This window comes from Centruroides sculpturatus, unplaced genomic scaffold (genome assembly GCF_000671375.1).
Source record: "Centruroides sculpturatus isolate CEXI.00-Female unplaced genomic scaffold, Cexi_2.0 scaffold1011, whole genome shotgun sequence".
In the NCBI taxonomy this organism is placed as follows: Eukaryota; Metazoa; Arthropoda; class Arachnida; order Scorpiones; family Buthidae; genus Centruroides; species Centruroides sculpturatus.
In genome coordinates this window covers 28,645-52,167 of record NW_019385189.1, presented here as the reverse complement: position 1 = coordinate 52,167, position 23,523 = coordinate 28,645, and the positions used below count along the sequence as shown (strand labels likewise).

Genomic DNA, 23,523 nt, shown 5'->3' with positions numbered 1-23,523 from the left:
TAAATGTTTTCTTTATATTTTATACTTAATACAAAAGTATATAAATATAGAAACATTCACGATCAAGCGGGAGAAATATAAGTTTAAACATACTAAGAAAAAAGAATCAGCATGAGTTCGAGTATAGAATGTCCCTGAAAAGTCATGACGTGAAAATAATATAAAATTTATTTTGATAAGTGGTAAAAATTGTTTTGTTTAATTTATTGCTTTATTCATATAATTTTATGAGTTTTAAAGAGAAGTGTAGCTCCATACTTGTGACTTAAGTAATCCTATTTCATCATCTTCAAGGTCCGAACTTATATAAGCTTTTCCTTAAATGTATGCTATAAATATGAATTTATATCAATATTGGGAAAAAGTGGTGTTTTAATTCTTCGTTTAAATGAACTCTTTCTTTCTATCTTTCTCTTTTCCTTTTTTATATTAGCAGAAAATCGTATTGAAACCGTTTTTTCCTGTAACAATTATTACATAAAATTTTTCACTATTCTTACCTGCGATAACAACATGTCCTAAAAATCTGAAAGGTCCACCACAGTGCCGCATTATCCTATGGGCAAAAAGGGCAATTACCTGGGGCCTCCAACCAGCAGGGGAACCTCAAACTAATATTTAATAAGAAAACATTTCCTCAAAAAATTTCCCCGAAGAAAAATGAAGTCAACACTGTACATGGGGCCCCATAGATCAAATTTGAGCCCCATGAAGCTATAATGCGCCATTAGTCCATCAGTATCGAGTGAATTAAACCACTGAACCACAGTTGGTCGTGATTCCCACTTCACCAACAGGCGGGCAACGTGAAGTTTTCCGGGTTTTTTTCACGTATCTAACATCTAGGTAGGAGTCTGTTTTCTATATCACGTGTCTAACAACTGAATAGGGGCCAGTTTACCACAGAAATTTCTCCCCAGAGGTATTCCCCCTTGGCAGATCGCCCATGTGTTGCATTACATTAACCCATAAATCCAATCCAGCACTTAAAAATCTTAAAATTTAGTTTCGATAAATTCGAAAAATAAAATGAAATTCCTACAAACAGACCAGTAATAATTATTCCGATCCAAAAAAAAGGTTATACGACTAATTTAATAAAAGATGTAATCTAATGTAATCAACTGATACGAATAAAAATAATTTTGCAAATTTAATTAGTAAATTTAATAATCAGATGAAATCCATTTTAAATTTTTAATTATTTTTTTTTATTTTAATCCTTGAAGCATTATTTTTATACTGGTCTATATTCACTGTGAATGATCCTGTAATATTGATTGAATAATTAAATTTATTATCACTAATTAACTGTTTAATCTGTAATTTAAACGAAATAAAAATTACAAATGAATTAATCAATTAACAAATTATAATCATTTATGTATGTTTTAACGTGTTTTTAACATGTAATTATAAAGTAGATATTTATATAGTAGATAATACACACCACACTAAATAAAATTTCCGTACGGACCGTCCATTAATTACGTGTACAGTTTTTGAACCACTTTTGATTACTGCTGTGTATTGTGATGTACAGTACTTCTGTCAATTACGTATGCAATAGTTCATGCACTTACCATTGAAGAAAAGATTTGTACAACGTTAACTGATAGTTTATTCACATTACTAGCAAGTACGCTTANCAAGATAGCTGTATTTTGAAGGTAATTACTTGTAGGAATTTCTACCATCTTCTTCTATACCTGGAAAGATACAGAGGTTGTGACTCGATGTAATTTGCCGTAAAACTCTTTATGAGTCAATCTGATAGAAGGGAAACGTGGTTAGTCATCATGAACCCCTTTAGTCTATTACCAAACTCTAGGAGTAAGTAAGAAAAAACAAATAGTGCTGTTAATTACAGGAAGTTGTACTTACGATAGTATATCCTCTTTTCGTGTTAGTAATCAGATTAAAGAAATTGTTTTTTTTTTTGTTGTATAGTTGTTTTTACTTTTATTTATTCTTTGGCATTCTTACATTGTTTAATTAAGGATATAATTGATACCAAAGCCGAAATTCGAATGAAATTTCTTTTTGATAGTAATACTAAAAATTAAAAATAATTATAAATCAATTTTCTTATAATATTTATTAAAGTTAGTGTGACTAGATATAATTACTGGTGTACCAGTATATTCAAATGCAACACGAGAGTCTTAGTAAATGCCATATTATCTTATACCAGATTCTCAGTAATTTCTGTTTCTTGTATCAAGAGCATTCTAAAAATAGCACATATATGAGAGGATGTTATTATATGATATGTTCATATTATGTATAAAATATATGTATGTATATATAGTAAGCTATTCATGTATGTTTATTGTGTGTATATGTAAATAGATTTCCATTTGTTTGTATTTTGTATATATTTATGGTATTTCAATGTTTCAGTATATTTATTTTTATTCAGAGGGATTTATTAAAATATGCATATATATATATATATATATATACACACACAATAAACAGACATAAATACTGTATATCAATGAATTTATACATTTCACCCGATTCAGATTTTATATATAAAAATCTTAATGTTTTCATCATAAATTTTTCAGCATTCCTACATATATTATATTATAGACATCAGAAAAATCAATTTTATAATATGTTTTTATATTAATTTTACGTGTTAGATGGTACAAGAAAATCAAAAGTCGTCTCATACCGATCGAGCAAAGAGTAGGATTATTAGTTGCAAGTGGATCACTCTATTTTCAGCAAACCAATATCAGAGATAGCGGTATTTATATTTGTATAGTCAATAATAGTGCAGGAGAGAAAAGATTGGAAAGTACACTCACTGTTACAGGTAAGGATTGCTTTATAGATGTGTATAAGTTTATGCTTTTATGTACATAAAGGAATTAAAGGTTGCCTTTTAAAAATTTACTTTTTTTTAGTAACATTAAAAAAATATAAACAAATTTTATTTTAAAGTAACGAATAAATACATTATGCTATTAAGTGTTTCATTTGTTTGTTTTTCTTTACATAAATCCCGAAAATTCTATGTTAAAAAGTTGGATTAACTACTTAAGAAACGTGACAGGCAATATATTTGGAATCAATTTTTACAGAAAGAATGGTTTCTAGTTTCCTACACATCACTTAAATTTTACATTAAAAGTTTTTTCAACATTTATTTTTCTTATGCTATTATAAAATCTTGTGGCTGATAGAGAAAAGTAATGGTGCTCTTAGTAAGGCATTAAAAAAAAATATATATTTTTTTTCAAATTTCGAATAATTTTAAGCATTAATAAATGAATAAAAAGTCTTTAATTTTGTGTAGAAAAATATATTTTTTATTTCATTCGAAGAGAAATAAAGTATATCCCTTTTCAGATGACAAATATTATCTGATTATAAACTTCAGTTGAGTATGTTGTAGATTTTTAGAAATATAAAATGAAAAGAAATTTACATAATTGGATAAAATTTTTAAAAATGTATTAACTCCTTTTTTTTCTAGTAGTGTTAACGTCTCAGTGTAAGTTATTCTAAAATAATTTAAGATTATCGAATTCACAAAAATTATAATTTACATTCGTTGCACGATATTAAAAATGTAAGTTATCTTCACTCAGTTGTTTTTTCTTAATTTAAAATAAATTTATTAGCATACATTATTTTCGATTTTAAAATATTAAACATTGCAATTTAAAAAAATAATAATAATTTATAACTTTATTTGATTTAAGAAATGTTTCCAAATTTAAAATTGTAAATAAATATTATAATATTATATGAATTTGTTTGCTTTTCAAATTTTAGAATACATTTTTTTCTTGTGTATTTTTATTTATTTATTTATTTAAAATGTAATTAATACGCTGTTCCTTCTCTTGTAATGTTTTACAAGATAAAGAGCATGTTGCTGTATTTATTAATGTAAAGAAGATGCTAATGATAAAGCAAGAGAAGTTTTGGCATGATTTTATCTTTAATATACAGAATCATCGAAATTAGTGAGCTATAAATAAATTAAAATAGTGTAATCAGGGACGAATTTAGTCATTTCGAGACCCTAAGATGAACTCTGTGTGAGGTTCCTTACCAACCTTTTACAATTTTAGAAGTCAATCATAAAAGGAAGATAATTAATGTAAACATGTAATGTAAAAATGTATAATATATTTAATAGAGAAGCAGAGGATTAATATTAAAAAACAGCAACTTTTTTACGTATCTTCTTGAAATCCCTGTAGACACTATGGGGGCCTTTTTTCTATACGAATTACCGGTTCAACCAGGCACACATTGGGGCAGCCGAGTGTTGAGGAAGTAGTCCGGGGGGGCAGAAAAGATTCCTAGACTTTTACGACCCCCCCATTTGATCCTGGATCTCCCAGTGCGATAGGCTGAGGCCTTAAACGACTAGGCCTTCCCGTGTTTATATATAAGAGTAAAACATACTAATGTTATTTCAATAGAGATTTCAAAGCGTTTATTTTGCAATATATAATATCACGTACGGTCACAATTAACAATTTCTAATAAAATAATTTACTATTAAATGCTAGTGTTCGATTGAAGAAAACAGAGGATTAAGTTTCCAAGAGGGCAACATTTTTTTATTATTTTTTTTTTTCATGTTTTCTTTAAAAATTTTCTGGAGAAATATAATTCTCCATTTCTTAAGTATTAGCCTACAGGATAAGTCAAAGAGAGTTATTCACTGGAGAGATCATCCAATATTTGAGTTAGCAGTAAAATTTTTTTTCCTCTTTTACTTGCTGAAAACATTTTTGTATTCGAGATATAACTCTGTTGAAGGTTTGAATGTTCATAGTTTTGCATGAGAAATATTTTTCTCTTAACTCAAATATTGGGCATCTTTTTATAGTTGCTAACTCTATCTCCATCCAACTCGCCTTATCCATTATATTCATAAATAATACATTTTAAAATTTGTTGTAGATAGAAATACTTTTCTTTATGTAAATATTCCTTAGCATAATATTTTGCATTATTTTTAAATGCAACGGAAACTTTTAATTTTAATATTTTAATATTATTATGCTAAACTGTAGATAAATTTTAACTCGAGATCTTTTAAAAGACAATTTTAGACACTAAATCATTTGTTTTAAATTATATAAATCGAAACTTTATTTATTAATTTTTAATATTTTCTTGAATTGATTTTCTGAATTAAAAATTATAAAAATTTATTTATAATTTTGTTATTTTTTTATTACGTTTTTATAAATATATTGATCGTATACTGTTTAAATAAAAGGAAATTATCTCCAATACGATTTTTAATCAAATTATATAGAGCTAACAATTTAAAAAAATGCTTAAATTTTCTAAAAATTCATCTTGAACATTAATTTTAGTCGTTTGTATATTAAACAATAAACATTTTTTTTTCTAAATTAGAAAAAACTTATATTAAAATTTGCTTTTATAATTCGTATACAAAACATTTTTGTTTATTTGAGTCTCTTAAATGTGTTTTTTATTTGTATGCCAAGCAACTCGAATAGTATTCGAGTTGCTTGGCTTTGGAAGAGGGTTGGAAAGATGAATAGAGAAAAAAACGGGAGAGAATGTAAGATGGGAGTAGATAGATGATAGAGACAAAATGTAAGAAAGCAACACTTGCATGGTAGTGTAGTTGAAGAAACCAATGCTTGTGACTGTAAGGCCTGCTGGTCAGTTATTGCAGAGGATGCAAGTGTCACCCAAGTTTAAGAACCTCTTTTGCAATTACTCAAATTATAAAAGTAAAACAATTCTTAAATAGGACAATACAGTGCTACTAGAAATCATTATAGCCTATCCATATAGATAAGGTTTTCGAATATTTATCATAAAAACACAAATGTGAGAGTGCCCATAAAAAAACATGTCGAATTGTCACTTTTAGATCCTGACATTTTGAAATTGTATATAAGTTACACTTGAAATAAAACATTAATATCTGTTTGTGGAGCTCATAGATCCAGTGCGATGATATTGTATAACGTGGCAAAAATTTATTATAAGACTTAATTAAAGTTAGACTTTTTTGTATCTTTGTTAAAAATGGAGAGAAAGTTTTAAGTAAGAAATATATTAATTAAAATATATAATGAAGACAAAGAACTAGAAATATCATGCCATTTTCTTTTCACGTCCTTTGTATACACTGAGGGAATGTAAAAATGACATGTCAACAAATTTTTAGGAAGTTTGTTAATTACATTCTTACTGAAATGAAAAACGTTTAAAGGAAATGTGATTTTTTAATTTTTTTCTTTTGTATTTTTCATAAATATCGTGCAAACATTTGAAGCTTATAATTTAGTTAATTAGTTATTGTTTTTCGCATAAGAACCTATTACCTCATAGTGTACTAAGAACTTAAGTAGATAAATCAACAAAAAAATATACACCAAATAAATACAAAGAAGAAACAATGAACAAAGTTAAAATGCAAATTTTAAAAAATTTTATAATATTTTTAAGCGTAATTATAGTTTACGTAATGAGAAAATGAACCTAAGAAGAAGTAAATCACCAATATAACTAGTCTAATGCTATAAGAAACGTTTATTTATTGAGTTTAAAAATTTAAAATTTATAAAAGAAAATATTAAGCAGTGAGAATTGTGTTGAAACCGAATATTCTGTATTTACAAGGTCGTTTGGTATTAGATTTCAGATTGATGTTTGTTTACATAAACTATCAAGTCTTGTCTTAGTATCAAATGGCGGGTGTAAATTTTATTTAATCATAAAGAAAACAAATGATAAAAACAATTTCAGTCAAAAAATTGATAAAATACATTAAACAAATAGAATCTCATTTGCCAATCATTCTGGTGACGCATCGTATTGTATACAATAGAAGAAAAAAATAACAATACTTTAGCTGTTAAGATTAGAGATTTTGGAACTAAGTTTAGATTTTTCATAAATTATATTTTAATTACGAGTAAAATTACACTTCAAATCGAATGAAACACTTATTACTTCACTTTATTATGTTTGAATTGTAGTTTATGATCTGCAAGATTAATGTAAGTAATTACATTATTTAATTCATAAAATATAACTGAAACCAGGGAATAATGGTCAAGTTGATTATTATTATTATTTTTTAAATGCTAAAACTACGTCAGATAAATAATTATATTATGCACTGCGTTATAACCCCGTAATAATGAAACACAGATAATATGAAATAAATATAAAATAAAAAATAAAAAAATATACTATAGAAAATTATTTTTAGGGGCGTTATTCATTACAAGGGTATCTAAACTGTGAATGTTTCGAGTCCTCATACAAATATATCCGTCCCTGAAGATATCTATGGTAAAATATTCTATAAATCATATTAAAATTTTCGAATTAAATAAAATTTTAAATTTCTCATAATTTTTTTTGAAATTTTAAGATATAACTTTATTAGTTTATTGTTATTTTTCCTTGGCATCAATACTTAAGCCAAAGTGTTTGTGAAGTAATGTGAAAAATGTCAGATAAAAACATATTTCATAATATTTCAAATATGATGTTTTAGTACATTCTCGTTTTCGTGTGAATTTCTTATTTTTTTTTATATCATAAAAAATATTGGTTTTTGTTCTTTTCCTGTTTTATTTTTTTTTTATATCGACTATTTCCAAGTCTGTTTCTTTGGTCGAAAATTATTTGTATTTTCATTTCGAATCCTTCAAATATAAAACTTTTTTATAATCTTTGTTTTGTAATAATTATATTATTAATTATATATTTGTTTTAATGTAAATTATTTCAGGTCTTTACTTCGGTGAAGTCTTTTCTGAAAAATTTAATAAAATAAAATTAAATATTATATTAAAAAAATAATTCCAAACGTTATAATGATTTTATTAACATTTTATTAAATTTAAAAAAAAAATTGTTATTTTTATTCGCGGTTATCAATCTTTCTCCGCTTTAATTTTCCCCCCTTTCAGTGTTTTTTTGCTTGAATTTTTCATCTTAAATATTAATTATTATTTATCAGGAGAAGCGAATTTCTTCAGCATCCATAACCATTACTTACAGAAATGTGATCCATTCAACATCTCGCTGGTTACAGCTATATATATATATATATACAGTATATTTATTTAAAATATATTTTCTCATGTTGTATTAATGCTTGAAATATAATTTGAAATAAAAGGAAATGAGATCTTTTATTATCTATCACACATTTCAAAGGAAAATAGCCTTTTATTGTCTATCAAATTTCAAATGTAAGAGTTATGTAATTTGTAAATTGTGACTAAAATCGTAAAATGAGTTGAATGAAATTTAATCGTATTATCAGATTTGTTTCCGCTTGAATTATTAAAAGTCGATAAATAAACGGGTAAATATATTATCCTTTATAATATAGTCTTTATTTAATTAAAATGTAAAGAGATTCTTTGCTGTTCTCGTGAGTTTAATCTTGTATAATAAACCTATACTTGAACCGTAAACAACGGCCACTTTTAAACTTTTTTGAGCAAATAATCATATAAAATAATCTCCAAATAACAATTATTTTTGTATTTTTTCCTCAGTTAAGAGGTTAACTGTAATATATTTCCACATATAAGGTAGAAAAAAGTAAGATAATTTCACAGTTTGCAAGTTTATCCACAGCAACTTGAACCACCCTGTATATCGATTTGTGTAATTTAATATTGCTTAAAAAATAGGTTTAAAAATTATTTTATATAGTATAACTCTATTTATAAAACTTTTTCCCAATTTATTTATGTTTTTTTTATATCAATATTCGACTTTTATCAAATCAACATCCGTAGAACTTAGGCAAATACTCGTATATAGACCTATATAAAATGAGATTTCATAGATACTTTTCAAGCAAACAAACTTTCTAAACAAGATTATAGCTGTACTGTAAGGCTATATATAAAATATAAAACAAGAATGTTTAAATAAGTTGAAAAAAAGGAAAAACAAATAACAAATTTTTGTTTTCAATAAAAAGACGTATGATTTTTATAAAAAGTTTTAGTTTGAGAAAAAAAAATTTGTTTTGAAAATAAAATTTATATTTAAACTTTGCTTCAACAGCATTTTATTTTACTTCCTTAACAACGAATAGTTTTTTATTAAATATTTTGTGATACTGGATATTCATAAATCATATTTCTTAGCTTTAAATATACCTAAACATGTTTTAAATTAATTAAATTTATTAAAAATAGTAGCATAATGGAGTTAAGAATCTTCATTTTTAATTTTTTTGAATTAGGAGATGATTAATAAATAATCTCTCAATGGCGGATTACTCAATAAGCGCTCCTAGGGCCTCGTCGTCTCGAGAGTCCTGAAAACAACTTATTATTTAAATATTTTATTGTCTTTTTTAAATAAAAAAAAACATTTTATATAAAAGGTCTTGTAACAAAGTTGAGCCTATGGCCTCAATGGAACATAATCCGCCATAGAAGACTCCTATTTCGAAGTTCTGCCAGGGAACAGAAGCACGTGATCACCACCATTTAGTATCTACAAGTAGACACGTGGTCTATGCATGACTATCGAGTGGTGTTCTCAGTTTCAGTGTATAACAGACAAGTTTAAACACGAACTCCTCTTCTTCATTTCATACAAAGCAGCAATCAGTGACTGAATTTTTACGTTGGAAAGTTGCGCTCCCATTAAAACATTATGGGCATTGAAGAGACATATTCAGAGTGTAAGGCCAGAAATAACTGTCTCTTTCTTGTACTATGATAACATTCGAACTTGTTGGAATAAAGAAACACCGAAGATGATTAAAAAAACCTGAAGTTACATTCTCCGTATTGTCCAGATCTGGCATAAACAGAATTCTAGTTATTTCCAAAAGGAAGTGTTAAAAGGTCAAGGCTCTTCGGATGCTGAAGTTCAAGCCGTCGTATAGGAATGGATCGAGTAAAAACCAGAAAGTTTTTTCGTGTACAGAATATAAAAATGAATCGAACGTTTGGTGAAATGTTTCAATCTGAACGGTGATTATGTTGAAAAATGAATATGTACTATTAAAATAAATGATTTTTACTATTCCTTTTTTTAAATTGATCAGGTTATTTTATCTCTTCCAAAAACTCATTTTATAAAAATGAAGACCTTATTTATCAATCGGATCACGTATTAATCCGATAACAAATATAAAAAGATATATGAAACTTAATAAATGTTTTCTTTATATTTTATACTTAATACAAAAGTATATAAATATAGAAACATTCACGATCAAGCGGGAGAAATATAAGTTTAAACATACTAAGAAAAAAGAATCAGCATGAGTTCGAGTATAGAATGTCCCTGAAAAGTCATGACGTGAAAATAATATAAAATTTATTTTGATAAGTGGTAAAAATTGTTTTGTTTAATTTATTGCTTTATTCATATAATTTTATGAGTTTTAAAGAGAAGTGTAGCTCCATACTTGTGACTTAAGTAATCCTATTTCATCATCTTCAAGGTCCGAACTTATATAAGCTTTTCCTTAAATGTATGCTATAAATATGAATTTATATCAATATTGGGAAAAAGTGGTGTTTTAATTCTTCGTTTAAATGAACTCTTTCTTTCTATCTTTCTCTTTTCCTTTTTTATATTAGCAGAAAATCGTATTGAAACCGTTTTTTCCTGTAACAATTATTACATAAAATTTTTCACTATTCTTACCTGCGATAACAACATGTCCTAAAAATCTGAAAGGTCCACCACAGTGCCGCATTATCCTATGGGCAAAAAGGGCAATTACCTGGGGCCTCCAACCAGCAGGGGAACCTCAAACTAATATTTAATAAGAAAACATTTCCTCAAAAAATTTCCCCGAAGAAAAATGAAGTCAACACTGTACATGGGGCCCCATAGCTCAAATTTGAGCCCCATGAAGCTATAATGCGCCATTAGTCCATCAGTATCGAGTGAATTAAACCACTGAACCACAGTTGGTCGTGATTCCCACTTCACCAACAGGCGGGCAACGTGAAGTTTTCCGGGTTTTTTTCACGTATCTAACATCTAGGTAGGAGTCTGTTTTCTATATCACGTGTCTAACAACTGAATAGGGGCCAGTTTACCACAGAAATTTCTCCCCAGAGGTATTCCCCCTTGGCAGATCGCCCATGTGTTGCATTACATTAACCCATAAATCCAATCCAGCACTTAAAAATCTTAAAATTTAGTTTCGATAAATTCGAAAAATAAAATGAAATTCCTACAAACAGACCAGTAATAATTATTCCGATCCAAAAAAAAGGTTATACGACTAATTTAATAAAAGATGTAATCTAATGTAATCAACTGATACGAATAAAAATAATTTTGCAAATTTAATTAGTAAATTTAATAATCAGATGAAATCCATTTTAAATTTTTAATTATTTTTTTTTATTTTAATCCTTGAAGCATTATTTTTATACTGGTCTATATTCACTGTGAATGATCCTGTAATATTGATTGAATAATTAAATTTATTATCACTAATTAACTGTTTAATCTGTAATTTAAACGAAATAAAAATTACAAATGAATTAATCAATTAACAAATTATAATCATTTATGTATGTTTTAACGTGTTTTTAACATGTAATTATAAAGTAGATATTTATATAGTAGATAATACACACCACACTAAATAAAATTTCCGTAGGGACCGTCCATTAATTACGTGTACAGTTTTTGAGCCACTTTTGATTACTGCTGTGTATTGTGATGTACGTACAGTACTTCTGTCAATCCCTTCCCTTAATTACGTATGCAATAGTTCATGCACTTACCATTGAAGAAAAGATTTGTACAACGTTAACTGATAGTTTATTCACATTACTAGCAAGTACGCTTAATAACAAAAAAAAGATCCAAGTAGACAATGCCTCGACCCCCCTCCCCTTCGTGAACTATGATGTACAGTACGTTTTGAGACTCCCTTCCTACCTTAAACTGTATACATAATTAATAAACTGCTTCTTCCTAAACATAGATAGAAAACACAACCATATCTGAGATATTAACAATTTTATACGTATCATGACTACTGAATAAATCAGTCATGTTACCCACATACAAAATTGAAAAAAAGAGGATAATCTTTCCAAATCTTCACCTCGATATTTACAGGTATTTCACGTGCCCTCTTTTCATTTCTACGCACGCTTAGCATCTTACAGAGTTGTAAACTCAAAAATTCCACATCTTTATGGAATTGTTTATCTCAGAAACGGTTGAATTTTTGACTGTTTACTGAGATATATACCATTTAAATGCTGTCTTAGCATACCCTTCTCTAGTCATAATACTTTATTCAATATATTAGTAATTATAATTGATTAAAAAATGAAGCAGAATGGATAAATTTAATAAAATAAAATAAAAATTTTCATTAAAACATTCGCTCTTAAATTTATTTTAGTAAATAAATTAAGTTTTTTTCTTATATACATATATTAATTTATTAAAAAGTCTTTCTGTTGGACAGTATAAAAAAAATTTTATTATGTAGTGCAATTTATAGTTACAATAAATTATCTTCTAAAGTAGTACTAAATAACACTCTTCTTCAGATTTGTGTAACGACAAAGAATCCTAAATTAAATCCAGTAAATGCTTATTATTAAGAGGATTCCCTTCAGAAAAATTTGAAAATGTGTTTTAATTACACGAGCATCTTACATCGTAAATTAAATCAAATCCACTATTCTGATAGGCAGACAAATTTAAAATATTTATTAATGAAGATCCCAAGAAAACATTATAATTTAAATATTTAAAATAATTCAGATATCGTAAATTTTAACATTTTAAATAATTCAATAGTTTGTTAGGTTATTAAAACTAATTAAATTATTTAAAACGTAAAGAGGATGGGAATTTATTCGTGCATATTTTTCCTACACAGATTATGTAGTTTATTGATCCTGTACTTATCTTTAATAATAATTTATGTACATTACTACTTATCAGTTAGTTAATTACTTATTTATGAAACATTTAGCACCACTGAAGGCAGAAATCCAACCGAAAAGAATTGTAGTGGATTCAGACAAATCTGTGACTTTGACATGCAATGTTTCGGGGTATCCTATAGAAGGCATTACCTGGCTAAAAGACCAAAAACCTATCATGACCAATGGAGGTAAAGTGAGGCTGGTATCTCGAGAAGTTCTTAGAATAAACTCTGTTGGAAGAGAAGATAAAGGCATCTATCAATGTTACGCCAGAAATGGAGAAGATTCTGCACAAGCGGCTACAGAATTGGCACTCGGAGGTAAGTTTACTTATTTTAATTCTAATTAATTTAATTCATTTTTTTTTAAATTTATTTACTTTTAGTAATTAAATTATTATATACAACTTAATACAGGATTAATTTTATTTTCATATCTAGAATTTAATAAATCCCCTTTATTTGTAGAATAAATATTAGAAGAAAAAATTGTTATATTTAATCTAATAATTTTTAATTACGTATAATTATGTAAATTTTATTGAAATTTAAAACCAAATTTAGAATAAATTATAATATAGTTTATTATAAACATTAAGACTGATAAAAATAGTTTCTTAACTTCGATTTTTCATTCGTGTGATTGGCTCGAAAGATCAATATTCTTTTATGATCTCTTTGGGGAGGTAAATTTATTGGTTTTAGGAAATATACCGCATTCTATTTAGCAAACATTAGCATATTTTATATTAAACTTAACCATATAATTAATTAGAAAGGAGTAAGGATAATAATAAAACTAACTTATAGGCTATTTTTTAATGTAAACTGGTTCTTTTTAAATTATTTTATCATATATTAATTACAGTTTTAATGCATAATAAATACTTATTTTAATTTAAAATAATGTAATTTCATAAAATATAACAGTAAAACGGTACTTATTTATTGGAATTGTAGTGTTTCTGTATTATACAATTGCTAATAGTAATAATATTTATAATAAATATTTTACAAGAAGTGATATTCTAAGCGATAATTCTTAGAGAATTTAATAAAAAAAATACACACACATTTAAACTAATGATGTTCGTTAAAAACTAACATTTATTGATAATTTAAATGCATAACATCAGATTTTTTAAATGATTTTGCAAAGTAAGATCATCTGTAAGCTCTGATACATTTAAATTAACTTATATATGCGAAACCAGATTTATATTCAGTAATTATTACTTTATATATATATTTTTTCCTTAATTTTTTTCGCTCTGAAGATACTAAGAAGCTTCTTTTTTATCCCCATAATGGATTATCTAAACCCACAACGTATTCAGATCGAACCATCAAAAAATCTCTCAGGAAAGGATCAGACTCGAACCTGGATCCATTAGAGTGACAGATTAATGTCTTTTCCGCCTCCAACGATCAATATCGAAATATGTTATCACTTAATTATGATGCTGACAATCCCTCTCACAGGAGAGGCCATCAGATCTTTTAGTTCAGGCCTCACATTTACGGTGAGGGAGGCCTAAAAAATATTGATTTTATTGAATTTCTTGTTTACAAAGAAAAGTCTATCTTAAATTTAATTATTTAAAATATATAATACAATTTTTTATTATTTAATGTATTTGGGGGTTCTTCAAAAAGGCATTTGAAAGGCTTAATTATCATTTAATTTATTCATTATATTCATTTTTTCTGAATAAATTTTGTATGTTAAAGCGTATAAAAATAATAAGTGTAAAGTTATTCGTATATTATTATTATTATTATTGACCTTCAAAGCTGTTATAAATAGAATAAACGTGGATAAAATATTAAACATTAAAACAATTAAATTATAATCATATCTTCAAAACATCATAAGAATATTTTTTAATAGAATTAAATATTCGTATAATTTTTATTACCCAATTTCTTTAAATAAATAAATTATTTATAAGTTTAAAACAGACCGAGAAAAGAAAAGAATTAATTTGATTATTTTCTTTTTCTATTCAGGAAATAAAATTCTTTCTATTCTCTTATAAGAGGGAAGTAATATTCGATAAATTATAATAAATGTCAAGAATAGAAATTACTTTGCATTATTCCTCTTCTTAAAAGAGACTGATGAATGAGGAAGTGAAATCAAATTATTTCTTAGATGAATATATAAGATAATAAAAGTTAAAGATCTTACTGTCCGTCTTCTTCTTGCTGTTAAATATTTAATGAATTTCTCTTTTAAAATGTTAAATTTTTATTATAATTTTCTTTTTCTTTTTTTTAAAGAAATTTCTTTGAATTTTTAGCCTCATTCAACCTTTAAGTTGTTTTCATTTTTCAAAAGTATATTACGAGACAAATAATTTTAAATNATTATTTAAATATAATTATAATTTAGATAATTTTTTATGTATATAAATTTTTATAGAAATGCTTAAAAATGAATAAAATTTATCTAAATTTTGATTTCGAATGAATAATTAAAATTTACATTTAAAAATGTATTTTTGAATTAATTTTAAAATATTTTATCAAGTATAATAATTATACATTAATTTATTTCCGTAGGATGAGATTACTAAAGGAATTTCTAATATATTTTTCTTGCTATTTATAAAATTTTTTTTACCTGATTTTTACTGAAAAAAGCAATATTAAATGTAAAATTAATTTTTATTTAAACAGCAATTTACATTATTAAAACGAATTTATTGGATTTTTTCTCTTCATAGAAACCAGTCCAGTGTTCCTAGATACGTTTATAGATAAAACCACGCAACCTGGTCCATCGGTATCTTTACAATGCGTGGCCACTGGAACGCCACTTCCTCAAATAACTTGGACATTGGATGGATATCCTGTGCCAGATAACGATAGAGTACGTGTCGGAGATTACGTCAGTAGAAGCGGGAACGTTGTAAGTCACGTAAATATCAGTAGCGTTAGAGTGGAAGATGGAGGTCATTATGTATGTACCGCAGCGAATGAAGTCGGTGATTTACGGCATTCTGGTCGTTTGAATGTATACGGGCCCCCACATATAAGAACCATGACAGATATATCAGTTGTAGCTGGAGAAAATATGGTGGTGCAATGCAGAGTTGCTGGTTATCCAATTGCTCATATCACGTGGGAAAAAGGTAGGAATGTAATTAATATTAAAGATTATCGATGCTTCTCTTTATTAAGTATTTATAGAATATATTTATATATATATTTTTTACTTGTTAAAAGATGGAAGAAGATTACCGACGAATAGACGACAACAAGTGTTTCCAAACGGTACACTCTTTGTGGAAGATGTACAACGAGCCGAAGACGAGGGTTCTTACTCTTGTACGGCTCAAAATGCAGAAGGAGCCACTGCAGAAGGAGGAATGAAAATCCACGTAAAAGGTATTTTTAAATTGAACATCAAAGAAAATTTCGATGTTCCCTAAGGAAAAGATAGTGCTTTTTTTGTAAATTTAACTTTTTGATGTTTTTCAAGATATACTTTACTATTCTTCTTTATATACTTTACACTGCTTCGGTTAATGCCATATTAAATCAAAGAAGTTGAATCAAAAAATAATAAATTTATTTGTATTATTTATAAAAAATTATATATAATTTTACTTTATAAATTCCATTATTAAAGGATAAAAAGCGAAAATATTTCATTTTGATTATTGTATATAATTTAATTAATTAAAAATCTTCTTGCAAATATAATTTTTAAAATATCGCTACGTGTTTAATTATAATTTTTCAATTATTCTAAAAGGATAATTTTTTTTATTAACTACGGTTATTTTTCATTAAAGAAGAAGATAAATTTTTTAAATTGTTTTTATTAAACAGCATGCATACACAACTAATAAGATAAGAGAAATATTAATACTGAAAATTATTATTTAATGTTGATTTAATAAAGGATTATAACTTAATCCTTGTTGGTAGACTCTTAGTTTCGTGTAATTAATATTGCTTAAATGGAGATAAACTTGTTTTAAAAGTTATAAATAATTCAGAATTTTCTAGGTTAATTATATTTATATTAAAGGTCTAGCATTATGTTTCATAATTTATTTAATTAAAATTTAATTATTTAATACTACTCCAATTATTATATATTGGTATGACATAATAAATATAATTAAATCACAATAAAATAGATTATTCTATAAGTTATTGCTAAAATACTAATAAATGTTTTACTTGATATCTAGAGAAACCACTCATCTTTCCTTTCACATTTCCTCCTGAGACTCAGAAAGAAGGAATGAAAATTCGAGTTGTTTGTACTGTATCCTCTGGAGACCCTCCTTTTAGTATTACTTGGTTAAAAGATAATCAGCCTATATCCATGCAAGAAGATGTTACTGTCAGAATCCTAGGAGAAGATTTCAGTTCTCTTACTATTGAAAAGGCTACGCCGAAACATAATGGTCAATACACTTGTGTGGTTAGAAATGAAGCTGCGACTGTTAATTATACAGCTGCTTTAACTGTTCACGGTATTGTTTATACTAAAATCTTCCTTCATGCATATGTAAAAGTAAATAATATGTATCATTTTTATTCTTTTAGTCCCTGCTAGATGGAGGATTCAACCGTCGGATGCTAGTGTTTTAGTAGGAAGAAGCGTAACACTGGATTGTCAAGCTGAAGGATATCCACAACCCCAAATTAGATGGGAAAAAGCGATTGGTATATATATATATATATATTTTTTTTTATCATTTAGTATTTTTTAAATATAAATTAATTAATAATTTCAACGAGATTGTTATTATTCTAGGTGTGACTGCCAGAGATTATCGACCGATAAGTACTAGTTATCATTATCAGATATTTGAAAACGGTTCACTAACAATACAAGATGTGGCTCGAGATGATGCTGGCTATTATCTATGCCAGGCAACAAATGGAATTGGATCTGAACTGAGTAGTGTGATTAGTCTAAGTGTCCATGGTACGTTCCCATCATCTAAATTACATTGATTTCTTCTTTCTCATGAAGAAAATAATAAGAGATAATTATTTTTATTATTTGAGAAATGAAATAACTTATAATTCAAAGAATTTGTTTAATATTTTCTTTTCAACTTTTATTTATTTATCAAGTGATAACTTAACATAAAAATTACAAAATTATATAATAATTTAGAAAGTTTTTATTATAATTTTTAAGTATAAAATTTTTATTGTATATGCATATTTTATTATATCTTCACATTCAATTAACATTTTTATTAATTTTAAAATGTTTAATTAACTGTTTAACATTTTATTTAATATTTTTCAAACGTTGAAGTCAATTTAATACATTTTTAAAACTTTTTAATCATTACCATTAATTAATATTCGTAACCATCATCATTCAATTACATCCTATTGCAGAATTATTTTTAAAAATTTAAATTTTGTTAAAAAAAAATAATAATAATAAATTTTGATAACTTTTATTGAATGACCAATACATTAAAATAATGATAAGAGTGTTATTTTTATACGGAGTTTTACTATCACTAAAGATATAGTTCTTGTTTGAATTACATCTTCTATATAACTTTATAAAACATTACTTGAACAAAAGAAAATTTTGTAAATAAAAAATAATAAATTTGTCTCTATTATTTTCTTTATTTTCATATATTTTCTATTTTTTCCTGTCTTATCGTAACTATTTACAAAATACTCATCGCATCGTACCTGCCCGAAGTAATAATGGAAACACGATAAATGTATTAAATTGTTACTACTTAAAAAATAAATAGTTTGCTTCAAATCGAAAAAAAAAATTCCTTCAACTAATAGATCCGTATCTTGAAAATCTATATTTATCCAAATATCTTTTCATTTATTTCATGGTATGTCATGCAGCAAGTAGCATCCATACATGATAAATTGTTAATTTTAAAAATATGATTGAACAGTGTACGAATTTCTTATAACCTATATAAATGTATTAAATTGTTACTACTTAAAAAATAAATAGTTTGCTTCAAATCGAAAAAAAAAATTCCTTCAACTAATAGATCCGTATCTTGAAAATCTATATTTATCCAAATATCTTTTCATTTATTTCATGGTATGTCATGCAGCAAGTAGCATCCATACATGATAAATTGTTAATTTTAAAAATATGATTGAACAGTGTACGAATTTCTTATAACCTATATAAATACATGTTTTTATTCAAAATTTATTTATTTATTTATTTTTTAAATTCGATTATCTTAAATGAAATCGTTTAGCTTCAGTTGTTTTAAGTTATTCGACAGTTTAGAAAATAGAGGAACGGAAAAATTGTTCAAATGGTATTCTCTTAAGAAGAAATGTAATTCCATCGATCACAATTTATTGTGATAATTTCTTTTTTAAATTTATAATACATTGTATAATAAATAAAAATGGTCGGACGTAGAGAATAGATGAAGGCATCCAACATGGGTGTATCTAGATGGCAAGCATCTTAGTAAGTGAGTCAACAGAGTCTGTTTCTTATAAAACGAACTATGTTATTGGCTTGCTTACTTAGCTGCTTGTCATCTAGACGTTTTCCATGCTACTCTGAAAGCATCTAGATTTAAAAATTCCCATGTGTTAACTCGGATTATGTCATATTCCACGTCACCACCTGAATGTACGCATGGTGGACCTAACTCATAATGAGTATGGAAAAAAGGTGTGTTAGTATCCTTTGCGTGAAAAGAGATTGAACTAAAAAAAATCCGAATATGTGAAGTCACGACCTTTCCCAATTGATTATAGAAAAGACCCTTTTAGTGTCCTCAAGGTGAAGAGTTAAAAAAAATAATAATAATAGAAACAGGTTTACATGAAATTATATGTAGAGTGCAAATAATAACAAAAATTGTTATTTCAAATGATAGATCTGTATCTATGCATTATAACATATAATTAGTGAAATTTTTTGAAATTTCGACTCGTCGACAATCTATTTTTTTGTATAATATATGCCTTTTGTTCTTACAATGAATATAAGAAACGTACGAGTTGCATTTAAGTTAATGTGAAACCTTCTTAAAGTTAAAAGGAGAAGTATTCTGTGCAATGTAAAGGTAGAGCCATTAAAGAATCGATAAAAATTTTCAAAATATAATAAAAGAATTACTTCTTAAAATATTTGAAAATACATAAAAATGTCGAATAATTGATGATAATGGATCGACATGTACACGACAATATGTTTTTGTTTCTCTATTAGTGAAATAACATTAAATTTTAATCGAATTGTTAGTTATTTTTACAAAATTAATTATAAATAAATAATTTATGAAGTTTTTCATTAAACTTTTCATTGAATTTCTAGAAATATTTGCATTAACTTAGTGTCAAATCAGATAACAGAATAAATTTTTTATTAAATAAATATATTCATAATAAATATAATTAAATCACAATAAAATAGATTATTCTATAAGTTATTGCTAAAATACTAATAAATGTTTTACTTGATATCTAGAGAAACCACTCATCTTTCCTTTCACATTTCCTCCTGAGACTCAGAAAGAAGGAATGAAAATTCGAGTTGTTTGTACTGTATCCTCTGGAGACCCTCCTTTTAGTATTACTTGGTTAAAAGATAATCAGCCTATATCCATGCAAGAAGATGTTACTGTCAGAATCCTAGGAGAAGATTTCAGTTCTCTTACTATTGAAAAGGCTACGCCGAAACATAATGGTCAATACACTTGTGTGGTTAGAAATGAAGCTGCGACTGTTAATTATACAGCTGCTTTAACTGTTCACGGTATTGTTTATACTAAAATCTTCCTTCATGCATATGTAAAAGTAAATAATATGTATCATTTTTATTCTTTTAGTCCCTGCTAGATGGAGGATTCAACCGTCGGATGCTAGTGTTTTAGTAGGAAGAAGCGTAACACTGGATTGTCAAGCTGAAGGATATCCACAACCCCAAATTAGATGGGAAAAAGCGATTGGTATATATATATATATATATATATATATATATATTTTTTTTTTATCATTTAGTATTTTTTAAATATAAATTAATTAATAATTTCAACGAGATTGTTATTATTCTAGGTGTGACTGCCAGAGATTATCGACCGATAAGTACTAGTTATCATTATCAGATATTTGAAAACGGTTCACTAACAATACAAGATGTGGCTCGAGATGATGCTGGCTATTATCTATGCCAGGCAACAAATGGAATTGGATCTGAACTGAGTAGTGTGATTAGTCTAAGTGTCCATGGTACGTTCCCATCATCTAAATTACATTGATTTCTTCTTTCTCATGAAGAAAATAATAAGAGATAATTATTTTTATTATTTGAGAAATGAAATAACTTATAATTCAAAGAATTTGTTTAATATTTTCTTTTCAACTTTTATTTATTTATCAAGTGATAACTTAACATAAAAATTACAAAATTATATAATAATTTAGAAAGTTTTTATTATAATTTTTAAGTATAAAATTTTTATTGTATATGCATATTTTATTATATCTTCACATTCAATTAACATTTTTATTAATTTTAAAATGTTTAATTAACTGTTTAACATTTTATTTAATATTTTTCAAACGTTGAAGTCAATTTAATACATTTTTAAAACTTTTTAATCATTACCATTAATTAATATTCGTAACCATCATCATTCAATTACATCCTATTGCAGAATTATTTTTAAAAATTTAAATTTTGTTAAAAAAAAATAATAATAATAAATTTTGATAACTTTTATTGAATGACCAATACATTAAAATAATGATAAGAGTGTTATTTTTATACGGAGTTTTACTATCACTAAAGATATAGTTCTTGTTTGAATTACATCTTCTATATAACTTTATAAAACATCACTTGAACAAAAGAAAATTTTGTAAATAAAAAATAATAAATTTGTCTCTATTATTTTCTTTATTTTCATATATTTTCTATTTTTTCCTGTCTTATCGTAACTATTTACAAAATACTCATCGCATCGTACCTGCCCGAAGTAATAATGGAAACACGATAAATGTATTAAATTGTTACTACTTAAAAAATAAATAGTTTGCTTCAAATCGAAAAAAAAATTCCTTCAACTAATAGATCCGTATCTTGAAAATCTATATTTATCCAAATATCTTTTCATTTATTTCATGGTATGTCATGCAGCAAGTAGCATCCATACATGATAAATTGTTAATTTTAAAAATATGATTGAACAGTGTACGAATTTCTTATAACCTATATAAATACATATTTTTATTCAAAATTTATTTATTTATTTATTTTTTAAATTCGATTATCTTAAATGAAATCGTTTAGCTTCAGTTGTTTTAAGTTATTCGACAGTTTAGAAAATAGAGGAACGGAAAAATTGTTCAAATGGTATTCTCTTAAGAAGAAATGTAATTCCATCGATCACAATTTATTGTGATAATTTCTTTTTTAAATTTATAATACATTGTATAATAAATAAAAATGGTCGGACGTAGAGAATAGATGAAGGCATCCAACATGGGTGTATCTAGATGGCAAGCATCTTAGTAAGTGAGTCAACAGAGTCTGTTTCTTATAAAACGAACTATGTTATTGGCTTGCTTACTTAGCTGCTTGTCATCTAGACGTTTTCCATGCTACTCTGAAAGCATCTAGATTTAAAAATTCCCATGTGTTAACTCCGATTATGTCATATTCCACGTCACCACCTGAATGTACGCATGGTGGACCTAACTCATAATGAGTATGGAAAAAAGGTGTGTTAGTATCCTTTGCGTGAAAAGAGATTGAACTAAAAAAAATCCGAATATGTGAAGTCACGACCTTTCCCAATTGATTATAGAAAAGACCCTTTTAGTGTCCTCAAGGTGAAGAGTTAAAAAAAATAATAATAATAGAAACAGGTTTACATGAAATTATATGTAGAGTGCAAATAATAACAAAAATTATTATTTCAAATGATAGATCTGTATCTATGCATTATAACATATAATTAGTGAAATTTTTTGAAATTTCGACTCGTCGACAATCTATTTTTTTGTATAATATATGCCTTTTGTTCTTACAATGAATATAAGAAACGTACGAGTTGCATTTAAGTTAATGTGAAACCTTCTTAAAGTTAAAAGGAGAAGTATTCTGTGCAATGTAAAGGTAGAGCCATTAAAGAATCGATAAAAATTTTCAAAATATAATAAAAGAATTACTTCTTAAAATATTTGAAAATACATAAAAATGTCGAATAATTGATGATAATGGATCGACATGTACACGACAATATGTTTTTGTTTCTCTATTAGTGAAATAACATTAAATTTTAATCGAATTGTTAGTTATTTTTACAAAATTAATTATAAATAAATAATTTATGAAGTTTTTCATTAAACTTTTCATTGAATTTCTAGAAATATTTGCATTAACTTAGTGTCAAATCAGATAACAGAATAAATTTTTTATTAAATAAATATATTCATAATAAATATAATATTTATCATGCAATATTCAAAAGATTTCAAAGAATTATTCATGATCTCAATTTATAATTGATTTTAAAAAATTGTATAAAATATTAATAAACATGTCTCAAAATTTAATTTATATTTTTCATATAAAA

General features: G+C 26.1%; 1 protein-coding gene across 1 annotated transcript in view; it reads left to right on the top strand.

Moving 5' to 3' along the window:
- Window positions 1-23,523, top strand: part of LOC111635928 (Down syndrome cell adhesion molecule-like protein Dscam2) — a gene marked incomplete at its 3' end in the record, with an annotated part of 115,537 nt that overhangs the window by 63,885 nt on the left and 28,129 nt on the right. The window contains exons 7-12 of the mRNA XM_023381069.1: window positions 12,989-13,261; window positions 15,670-16,077; window positions 16,172-16,333; window positions 17,149-17,436; window positions 17,510-17,629; window positions 17,721-17,894. Coding sequence (XP_023236837.1) covers window positions 12,989-13,261; window positions 15,670-16,077; window positions 16,172-16,333; window positions 17,149-17,436; window positions 17,510-17,629; window positions 17,721-17,894 — 1,425 coding nt within the window. The remainder of the gene's footprint in view (window positions 1-12,988; window positions 13,262-15,669; window positions 16,078-16,171; window positions 16,334-17,148; window positions 17,437-17,509; window positions 17,630-17,720; window positions 17,895-23,523) is intronic.